The sequence below is a fragment of the Hyposmocoma kahamanoa genome, unplaced genomic scaffold (assembly GCF_003589595.1).
Source record: "Hyposmocoma kahamanoa isolate Upper Pololo Valley unplaced genomic scaffold, ASM358959v1 78, whole genome shotgun sequence".
In the NCBI taxonomy this organism is placed as follows: domain Eukaryota; kingdom Metazoa; phylum Arthropoda; class Insecta; order Lepidoptera; family Cosmopterigidae; genus Hyposmocoma; species Hyposmocoma kahamanoa.
In genome coordinates, this window is record NW_020653945.1 from 22,495,919 (window position 1) to 22,507,978 (window position 12,060).

The 12,060-nt window shown below is 35.2% G+C and overlaps 1 protein-coding gene across 1 annotated transcript in view; it reads right to left on the reverse strand.

Annotated features, from left to right (window-relative positions):
• Nucleotides 1-4,850, reverse strand: part of LOC113232817 (protein takeout-like) — a 13,508-nt gene extending 8,658 nt beyond the window's left edge. The window contains exon 1 of the mRNA XM_026467642.1: nt 4,716-4,850. Coding sequence (XP_026323427.1) covers nt 4,716-4,785 — 70 coding nt within the window. The 5' untranslated portion in view covers nt 4,786-4,850. The remainder of the gene's footprint in view (nt 1-4,715) is intronic.
• Nucleotides 4,851-12,060: the final 7,210 nt, after the last annotated feature.

The window sequence follows — 12,060 nt, forward strand, 5'->3', positions numbered from 1 at the left end:
CATAAAGCTGTCATCTGCCGCCGTCCAGTCAACCCGTGACCATGGAGCGTGCAACCGTTCCGAAATATCGGGAAAATAAAAAGAAGTCATACCGTGGTAAGAAACCTGATACTAGTGATAATCATTTGGTCTCATTTAAATTTTAAGAAAATATTCCACCTCTAAGGATGATAATCCCTAGTTTACCATCCTTAGAGGTGGAATATTTTCTTGATGAATGACTTTTGAGGTCGGTTTTTTAACCGGAGGTTAGGTTATGTTTATTAAATTATTTTGATTCGTCTAAGAACTAAACTGATTTATTATAGTTCAACTGTTTTTCTTTCATCTACGTTGTTTGCTAAGTTGTTTTGCGTCTCGTGACTTGAAACCTCACTACGCTCAGGATTCTAATTTTGAACCTTACTAGCTTCTCTCGTGGTTCAATTTTCGGTTCCTTCGGTTGCTTAGATTTCAATACAAGAACTCGTGTCAAACAACAACTTTGCAGCGTTGCCTAACAAATAACTATTGTCAATGCTGAAATTGGAATTAAAATAGGTAAGTAAGTAGATTGGTTATGTAGAAGTAATACTTAGTAGTAGTTGGGGTATGTAGAAGTAAGACTTACCTAGTCAATTATTACAAACTTTAGAAAGTATTATTGAGTCATATAATTTTTGAATAAAGTATGTAATTAGGTATTTGAACCCTATTAACATTTACTGCTACTTAGTAGGTAATGGTAGATGAACAGAAATGACATTGTAAGAATTCATTTTATATTAATTTACTACATATCTCATCGAGCATCAATTTTTCATCTCATCATCACCTGCTTACACGCATCTACTGCTGGGCATAAGTCTCCCCTTGGGTTTTATTTTCCTTTTACCATCGAAGCCTGGAGTCCAAATAGGTACTTCACTACTTTATCTCGTTGATAGTGTAAAAACACCAAGGCAGAAGCTGTGAAGTGATGAGTGGCGTCTCTTTAAACACGGTTCTGGCAGAATACCAGCGTCGTGGGAAACCGCGGCATTTATGCTGAGTCAGAGCTTTTTCACTGCCATGACTTCCAAAACTATTTACTTTAATTAGTTATATGTGTAGATATAGGTTCCTTTTGTTATAAAAATTTGTAATTTTAAGAGGTTCAAGATAATAATAATTATGGTGTTAGTTTTAGTGGGTCCTATGTAAATAAGTTGTCATGGAAGTGAATAAAGTTTTTATCTATCTATGTCAATTTTTATAAAATGTTATTTGTACGACGATAATCATGTCATTTCAATTTATCACTTTTTTACGATACTTGGAATTACACTTTTTATCATTGGTTTGTATAGGAAATTGATAAAATCCTGAGCGATTTTTTCCAAGTTATTGTTTTTTTTTTACGATTACTAGTGACGGCACGGGAATTAGTCATGTGGCTGGTGGTAAGCAACACGCCTCACCATAATAGTTGTAGTGCCACTCAGAGCTTTAAATCGCGAAAATTTGAGGAGCACTACCATTGTGCTCGTCACCCTAAAACATAATGTTGACAAGTTCAAATCACCATTGCCCTTCAAATCCGGATCGCAGTAATGCTCACATTACTGCATTGCGGAATAAATAGTTATGGTGGCAGTACTTCCCTGGAAGAACTCTCACAAGAAGCTACTGCTACTGATGATTTAATGTGACAGGTTTGTTAAAAATAGCCATATATTTATTTCAAATAACATTCAATTGCTAATCATAATACTCCTATTCCAATGCACCATCAACAACCGACAAACACAAAGAATACTAATCCGTTTATATCTTTTATAAACAAAGAACACGGCACACTTCATAAATTCAATCACCCTTCGAATTGCCCTTCGATCGCCATTCGAATTGGTGATTTTATTTTATTATGTTTATTCTATTGGGGAAATGCTAAATCAATGATAATATACAATGTATTATATATATTATACATGTCCTTTTTATAATTTCCGACGGCATACCATCGCATCGTGCCAACGCCCATGATAGAAAAGGACTCAAAAGACGAACACCGAACTAGTAAATGAATGGCGAAAGAAGAAAGACATGACGAAACAGATTTCATAATTCGAAAAGAAAAGTGGTCGAGTATGGTGGAATAGTGGCTAATCGTCAAAATAATCTTTCTCTCGACAATAATGAGGTGACCTAAAACGAAAAGTACCATTTCTATGAAATTGACAGAATAAATTGCCAAAAAAAGACGTACGATACCAATGCATTGACTGTCATGCCTGGTACCACGTAATTAAAAAAAATATCTTTTGTCATAATTATTTGTACGAAAACCGAAGAATAATAAATAATTTTATTTTATACTCTTTTTTATGATATTATGTGACATAAGCGATAGGACTGTTCAAAATCGGAACGCAGTAAGACTCACTTTACCGCTTGGCAGCAGAAATAATAAGGTGGCAGTACTTTCCTCCCCGCACTCTTTCACAAGAACAACTAACAAGCTCTACTGCTTCATTTGGCGGCAATGTAAATTAAACCGAATTCTCTGTACTATAAATACCAGTGAAAATCACTAAGGCATTACCCAGGAATAAATAGATAAATAACGCAAACACTCATTACCCCGCACTAAGGAAATGTGTAGCGGGTACCATGGACACACACATAGGTAGACACAAACTACACCCAAACTCACGAGACAAATAAATGCAAGCCATACAAAATATTTCTCCCGGCCCGGGAATCTAACCTGACACCTCTGTTGCCAGCCCAAACTGGTAACCATTCAGCCACAGAGGCGGTTGAAATGAATACATATCTCCAAACCACACTCTCAACAATGTCATAATTCGAAAAGTAATTTGTGGGCAAACCTCATCTCACAGAGTCAAGAAAACAAGTTTAACACTTAAGATTTAAATTCAGCTCTATGCTGATTGTGATAAACGGTTCGAAGTCCAAAGTGTCGCGCTTGACACATTTCTGACTGTACATAAAGGCAATTTCTGTCAGGTACTAGCGATGAACGTATTCTTTTATATAAAATTTAACTAACTTTGTTTCTGTTTTAAGTAAAATTTTTGTAACTCGCAAAACATATAAACCACCATTGTTTTAACATATTTTTAACCAATAATTTGTTAAATTTGCAAGCAAACAATTATTGTTTATGTCCTCAGGTACTTAAAAATATTGTTACTTACCACGGTATGAGTTCTTGTTGTTTTCCAGATCTTTCGGAACGCTTACACGCTCCATGGTCACGGGTTGACTAGCCAACGATAGATGACAACTTTAAGGGCGCTTTATTCGCACGGATTTCATCGCGCTCACCCTGCGCGGCTGAACAGCGGAGTCCGCGTTGCTGCAGCGCAGCGACCGCGTGCGTCTAACTGTCATGGCAAAATATGCTCTATTTGTTTAGCATTTACGTTTTAATTTAAATGAGCATTCCGGGCTAGCCTGAATTTGGCCCACGCGGCGGCCCGCGCGACCGCGCGATATTTTTATTGAGAGGAATTTAAATGTTGTTGCATAATAAATAGAATTGAGATTCGCATTAATGTACATGAAGGCGTGGTAACTGAGCGGTCGCGCGAAATCTTTCTTCTCGTGTAACTGGACGCTAAGAATATACAAATGTCTACTCTCGTGCCAGTCAACCCGCTGACCTGTTAACCCGTAATCACGGAGTGTGTTACCGTTCCGAACATCGGGAAAACAAAAAAACTCATACCGTAAAAATATTGTGCTGCCGACGGATCATTGAGGCCTAAGATGCAAATTTTCTTTAGGAGCGTGGGTATCGTTTAATTGTTACGAAAAAATTATAACATTTTTATTAAAAAAACCGACCTCGAAAATTCGTGGAATTACGTTTATGTGCCAAGTTTCGTTGCAATTGGTTACCGGAAAGTGTGCGAAACCCGATTCATCCCCTGACCACCCTTAAAGGTGGAATATTTTCTGTCCAACAAAAAAAGAATCATCAAAATCGAAAACCTTCTTCATCTTTTTTGAAGTTGGTTAAAAATGGACCTACGCTATGTATGTACTACCAAATGTTATTTTTGTGAATAATTATATAATTATTATCTATTTTAGACAATAAATCTCGCGTCACAAGTGGCCTAAAATATTAATTTTGAATTTTTTAATCAAAATTCTAATATTATTTTTTTTATAATTTAGGTTGAGGCGAATTTTCCTTACTTATATTTAACAAAGATATATTAGATAATAATCAGTTACATCTTACGACATAGGTTAATTATGTTCTAGATTTGTTATCGATTTATATAAATGTTTTAATTATTCGTCTGTTTTACTTACTGTAACTTTTAAATAAAAATTTCATTTCATATTTAACGTACCACAAAAATAAAATTTAGAGTATGTGCATGCATGTCTGAAAAAACGACCTCAAACATTTGCGGAATTGGATCTATTTGCCAAATTATATTGGAAGCGGTTAACAGAAAGTGGGTGAAAGCCTATAATCGGATTCATCCCCTATTTGACACCTTCAATGGTTGAATATTTTCTTTAAATATAAATGGGACCATTACCGAGGTATCCCTTTTCTAACAGAAAAAGAATAATCGAAATTGGTTCACAATAAATGTCAGAGTAATGACGTAACATACACACAACAAAAATACAGTCGAATTAAAAACCTAATTATTTTTTCGAAATCGCTTAAGAAGAAAAGAGTATATAATATAAAATATTCTTACGTATTTGTTTGCAAATAACACCATTTAAAGCACAAACCAAGAACACGCTTAAAACAAAATTACTAAACATCTTGCATATACTATATATGAACAAAGACACAAAGGAAATATGTAATTACTACGACAATGCCTTCTGTACTAAGCGCCTGCGTCGGCTTGTATACTATTATATACCAGCCTTAATCGGTTGGTTATAAAGGAAGATCAAGGTGACGTAAATGCATAAATAAAGACACAAAAAAAAACTAATTTTGCTGTTTTGTCGGAGCTACCATAAGAGCGCGGTAAAAAATATACTGCTCATCTGTGGAGCTGTTTTAGCTTCAATTAGAAAATCCACATTCGGCATATACAGTGTATATAATAACAGTAATCGGCATAGATAGTTTTTTTATCGAAACTTCGAGGAATACAGACAGAAAGTGGAGACTACGTTATGACAATATTTTTTTTGGATCTATTCGAGATTCAGAAAATTACTTAAGTGCATTAAAAATTAACGTTATTTGGGATAGGTAGGTAAACCATTTTTTACTTAAACTTTGCGTCGAGTTGTTGCAGCCACCATTTTTTCGGAATATTTAAAAAAAATTCCGAAGAAAACTTACTTATTAGATGTATATATAGGAAGTGAAACCATTTTTCCGGATTTAAATCGCGTATATTTGTTTTTTTTAAACGTTTAAAGTATTTAAAGTATTTTTTCTGATAAAAAATCCCAAACAGACATAAGACTGGAGTACTAATTAATATGTTTTAATTTATTCTAATTTCCATTATTAATTAATAAAAAATTTAAACATTATGTGGCGTAAATTGGAAAGTATCTTTGTAAAATTAAAAATAGGGTACTTAATTAATAACTTTTGTAACTATAATGGAAAAAATAGGGTGGTTTGCATTAATATTAGACATAAATGGTTGATGACTGTACCACCTCAGTCAACCGTGACCATGAGACCTGTAAAGGGCCCGAAACGTTGGTTTGTTTGAAAATACAAATATACGCGACTTAAATCCGGAAAAATAGTTTCATTTCCTATGTATAACAATCGCGAAAACCTAAGAACTCGATATCAATACATGTAATTAGAACTATTTACAATTATTAATTATTATTTCAAACGTACTGTTGATTTATGGACATTCTTCTGGGATCCTAAAACTACGCATCGACTCTTCGTGTAGTTATAAGTATAAGTTTTAATTTCTAACTCGACTTTCATGTCGTAATTTAAAATAAGAACAAAGAAAATTCAACAATGGCCTCTGACTAACAACTAAAGTAAGATTTACTCGATGCAGTACAAAACCCTAAAAATCGCAGTAAGATTCTTCAAACAATTACTTGTTGCCAATGTATCGAAAGCCCAATAAATAATTCGTTATTTCTAAAATTCTGGTAAAACGTTGCGATTATTATTTCGGTATTTAGAGTGCGGCGTTATACTCATTTTTCTTTGAAGTTTAGGTAAATATACTCAATATATTCCGATATTATTACCTGTTATTGTTTAAATATCGCACTCTATTTTATTTTACAGAGAACTGGCAAAAAGAAGAGTCAATGCGATAAGATCCCGGATAAATCAATGGAATATATGAAATACTTATCTTAATAATTCTAATTACATGTACTAAGTTACTGTCTCCAGTTTGGCGGAAGATTGTCTTGTGTAAAATGTATAACTTTATGAAAAAAAAAATGGAAAAAAAATTGTACGAATTTTCCTAAATATTCCGGAAATGGTAGTTGCTACAACGCGTCGTAATGTTTAGATAAACGTAGTTGATTCTGCATAACCGTGAAAGTGTTGAATCAAATATAAGTAAAATTGAGAATATACACTGATTACTATACGGTGCGAAAACTGGATTCCTAAAATTGTTCACTATAAAAAACAAACCACAAACTTACCTCGAAATATTATAAGAAAACCGTTGTATTGAATAGGTACTTTACATATACCAGTTTTTTTTTAATATCAAATCGAAGTAAATAGAACACGTATACCATACGACATATTTTCAAATCGCTTTAAGTTTGTTTGTAAAAAAATTAATTTTGAAATAAAACCAATGTCCGTGCCGCTTGACCCAGGCAAAATGAACTGTATTAGTACGGGAAAATTTAGAATTTGAGCTGGGATAGTATAGACTCATAAGGTAAGTCTCCACGTTCTGTCTCTGTTCCTCGAAGTTTAGGTAAAAACCTATTCCGATCACTGATAATAACTTAAAGGTCCGGCCAAATTTTACTCAGATTAAATGGCACTGTTAATACAATAGTGTATTTACTCAAAAAGAGGACTTTTTCAGAATCGATGAAAAACGAATTACTCACTTCCCGCAAAAAAATATTAAAATTTATATGTTATACTTTATTACAAACACATAAACAATTTCTCAAATGTATTTTTAAAATAAAATGGGAAAAGTAATTTTATGTTTTTTAATTAGGATTATTGTGGCCAGAATTGTGTCTATTTTTGAGTTAAGTAGATATTTTTTGATTGTTTCTTACAATATTCTAACATCGGTTTTTTTGACGTGTAGAGAATCAAATTTTACGTTCAGAAATGATATAATATTAAATTTCACATATTTTGAGTTACAACACTATTGTAATATGATACCTGATATGACAGCCAACAAGTTTTTTTTAAATTTGATCAAAAATTTGCAATTGCCCACTCGATCGTTCTTTGCTATGTTACAGCATAATATACCTAAGCCTGTATCGCCTCTCACTTGAGACTGGTGTAGTTCCCAGGTCGTGGAAGCTTGCAAACGTGCAACCTGTGCCCAAAAAGGGAAGCAGAGCTGACCCTGTCAAGTACAGACCTATCTCAGTCACTTCCATACTCTGCAAGACTATGGAACGTATGGAATTGAATCCATGGCCAAAAATACAGCCAGGAAGCCATCATTTCCAGGGTGAGGCGTTACTTCACACCGGGACAGTTGCTTCAGCTGTATCAAGCACAAGTCCAGTCGTGTATAGAGTACTGTTGCCACCTTTAGGATGGCTCTGCTACATATCAACTGGCCACCTCGAATTCAATTGACAAGCGTGGCAAGAGGCTTGTAGATGACTCGGAATTAGTAAAGGCGAAGCTGCAGAGCCTTGAACATCGCCGTAAAGTTGCCTGCTTATCGGTATTTTACAGGATAATATAATATCACGGAGAGTGTGCGATGGAATTCCACCTTCCCCTTTCCATCATCGGGGGACTAAGCGTAGGCTCGGCTTCCACCCCTATGTTGTGGATATTCCAAAGATTCGCACGAAGCGTTACGCTTCCACATTTATATGGCGAACGGCTATGGAGTGGAATTCCCTGCCTGTAGACTTGTTCCCTGAACGTTATAACTTGGACCTTTTCGTGGCGATAGTGAATAGGCATTATCTATGCTCCATTGGCGACCTCATCGTCACTTTCCATCAGGTGAGATGGAGGTCAAATGCGCGCTTATATTAGAATAAAATATATATATATATATATATAAAATACAACTTCTACTATGACATTATTATAAACTATTTAACTATTTGAAATAATAATAAAAGTTAAGTTAAATTGTTAAAAACTAGTTTTGAAACACTGACGTATATTTATAACAGACGCACAGTATTATAATGTTTATCTAAATAATCGTGTATGTTTGACGTCATACTAACGATAACCTCGGCGGCTCAGCGCTTTGAACTACGAAGGCTTGATGAAAAAAAGGTCTACAATTCGATTCTCGGTATTACAAATTTTGAAAATGAACTTTTCTTAAGTTTATTTATTGCAACGATGTTTTATTATCATGATATAATTTTTTTTTGTGAAATTACTCCGCTGGTTTGTTATATTATTAACAAAGATCGCCCCTTTAGAAAAATACATTCGATCCGGCAGGATTCGAACCAGCACTCTCATGCTCTGCCAATTAAGCCACGGAACGAGGCAGCAGCCCTTACAAATTTTTCCTTGTGCTTCTTGCAGATCTTTGTTTTTTGTTTATAACGACTTATTTGCCGTAGCGCCATCTATGAATGAGTTTTTCAGATTTTTTCTGACCAGGAAATTTTTCGATACGCAAGTACTCGTAGTAAAGGGACTTCTATAATAATAATTAACGTGTCGCTTACTTTTTTTTCATAAATTATAGACACACACTTGGCCACAATCTCACTTGATGTTAAGCGACGATGTGACCAACGACGGGGCGCGTTTACCTAAAAATATTCACTCTAGCTTAGCTTGAATAGCCCCAAATTATACTTTTCGGGAAACACAGATAGACAGCCGGTAGAGTATTTCATTCCTTTGCCGTACGCATCAGAAAGGATGAAGCAAAGCGCTTAGTACGAATAAGTGGTACTCGGTACTTGGTGTAACGGGCTGGTGTCCATGAATAGGTGGTATATCAAGGATATAAGGATGGAGTGCTCCGGACCTTTTAGTGGGCCGAAGGAGCACATTCCCGAAATGTATCCGATGGAAAACCAAAAATGTATCCGATAAAAAAAACGAAATGTATCCAATAGAAAGTAGGCCACTTTTCTGCGATGATCGAGATTTTGTAACTTCCACTCTATTAGTTATTATTAAACTCTATAGGGTTTGCAGGACGTTAATTACTGTGGTTTCATGACTAAAGGAAAATATGATTTTAAATTTACAAATACGAATAAACCATAGAGGATAAAACGAAGAGTGAATTAAGAACAATCAGAAAGATGAAGTGGATTAACATGTAAATACATGTCCCACTGCTGGACACGGATCTCCATTTAGGCGAGGGTTTAAATCATAGTCCGCCACGCTGACTCAATGCGGGTTGGAGACTTCACACGTTTCATCACGATGTTTCACGGTAAAACTCATGGTAAATTTCAAATTAATATAAATTACGAGAAACCCACGGCCTCTACTTGTGAGGCGATAGGTTGGACCATTAGCGCCCAGTTGCCGCGCTTTCACGTACATTAATGGCAAATCTAAATTCTATTTACTAGGCAACAACATTTAAATTCCTCGGAATAATACAGCCGCGCGGACGCTGCCCGGGCGCAGCGCGACCACTATTTAGGTTAAAACGTAAAAGCTTATAAACTAATAAGTCAATAAAAACGTAAAATAGATTGCCATGACATGATAGTTAGATAGATGCAAGCGGTCGCTGCACGGCGACCACGCGGTCTCTGCGGCGTAAAAACGTGTCGAATAAACGCGCCCTTAGGCTGCCACGGCAACTAAAAACTATACAATCTCTTAAATGGAAGTTTTCTTTATGATGCCAAATGACGGGACGAACAAGTCGTGCGCCTGGCGGTTGGCGACACGCCGGTCCATAACAGGTGCATTGCCACTCAGAGCTTAACTCCCGAGCCGCAAGTAGGCATCGATGGACTAAGATCGTGAGTGAATGGACATCAAGAAACGAAAGGAGAACATATAGAAAGACACTTTAATATAGAAAGCACCACAATGGATGATGAATGTCAGGAGAAGGGAATTAACGGTTACCATGGTGACCTGACACGCAGACGTCACGGGTCCTATTATCGGGCATAATGGGGAGAAATATTTCAAATTCAAATTCAAATTATTTATTTCGAATGTTTATACATCCATATTGGTAGTTATACAAACAATAACTTACACACTTATGTTAGTAATTACAAATAGTCACTCAGTTTAGGGTACGTGTGAATTTTGTTCAAGGAATGAACCTTGGACCCTGCCAGCTATGATAATCAGGAGGCCGCTGCCGTATGTATGTATTTGTATGGTCTACATTTATTTCTCTCACGATTTTGGGTGTAATTTGTGGTTATCTATGGGTGTGTGTGCGTTAATGTAACAGGTTTCTTGCCAACTTGTTTTATTGAAAAAAAATTAAGGAAAACAATAAAAGGCCTCCTGGGCCTACGCCAAGGAATTGACTATGTGTTACGAGGTAATAAGATATATAAATGTGACTAATACTGTTACTACCTCGGTATCCTAGTGGTTCTGGTCTGAGTGTTCTAGGAAATGCCCCGGAGTGAATTTCCACAGGGAATTCCCATGTTTGAGACCAGTCAATTGATGTGGTTATCTGGCACATATTTACTAATACTGTGGTAGAAATAAAGTCTTATTTTGTTTTATTTATTAAATATGAAAGGCTTTTAAAAGTCGAGAATCAAACAGTATACAAAGTGTTGCATCGTTTATTTAGAATTTTGTACCGCAAATATCCTTTTAATTCAAGTCAATAAAGCTATGTTTACAGAAATTCTTAATACAGAATCTTTCAAACATCAATTTAACAAACACAACGGGCCCATGTCCACCTTCAAATTTAAACACGAGAAAAAAACGCGCCAGAGCGCTGCCATCGATCATTTTCTTTAATGCTATTTATATAATGCCATCTAAATACACTCATTTGCAAAAAAATGGGCACTTAAGCAAATCTGCCGTCCACTGATTAAAACGCGGCTCTGTGACAAATGGTCAAAGGCTATACCCGTGTAAGGGAACAAAATATGCCCCTGACGTGTTGCTCCAAGCCGATTGATTTCAGACCAATATATATTTGTACGGAAAGAGGTGTCACATCGGTGTAAAAAAAATGGTGGGTGTCGCTAACTCACAAGTGTCAAAAAATAAAGTTTAAAATATTTCACATCAGAAATGACCAAGTTAATGTTGACCTAGAGACGTCTTGTTTTTTGCGAACTTATTCCTCTTCATGCCATTAACAACATACGTTAATCACAAAAGAAACGGACCAGTAGTTTTGAAGATATTTAGAAGAGTAGAAAAAACTTTCAAGTGACATTGCAAGGAAACTGTCAATAATTATAAGATAAAACTTGGCAGATTAATAACTAGCTATATTATCAATACATAGGATATATTCATTTGCTTATAACGTCAGGGGCATATTTTGTTCCCTTACACGGGTATAGCCTTTAAATAACAACAGTTAGAGCACACACTTATCTTTTAAAAACAGTTAAAATTAGTTAAGGTGTTCGACTTATTGGAACTTACCCTAACGTGGCTGAAATATTATTAAACAATTTCATTATTCTAAAACTAGGTTATGGTTTTTTATGATATCTCAAAAAAATATTTTGGCTCTTAGCCGCGTTTTCGTTAGTGGACATCATAAATAAGCTATTTCACAGTGACCTGCATTTAATTTGCTTTTATAAGTAATTAGTATATCCAGAATTTAATGAATGAATATGCAAAAAGTGATTTTAGAGAATATTTTCAATAAATTTCAATTGAGTCTATGAGAAAATATCATTCAAGTTTAAGATGAAATGCTACTCGTTAAGTAAAAGTCTTGT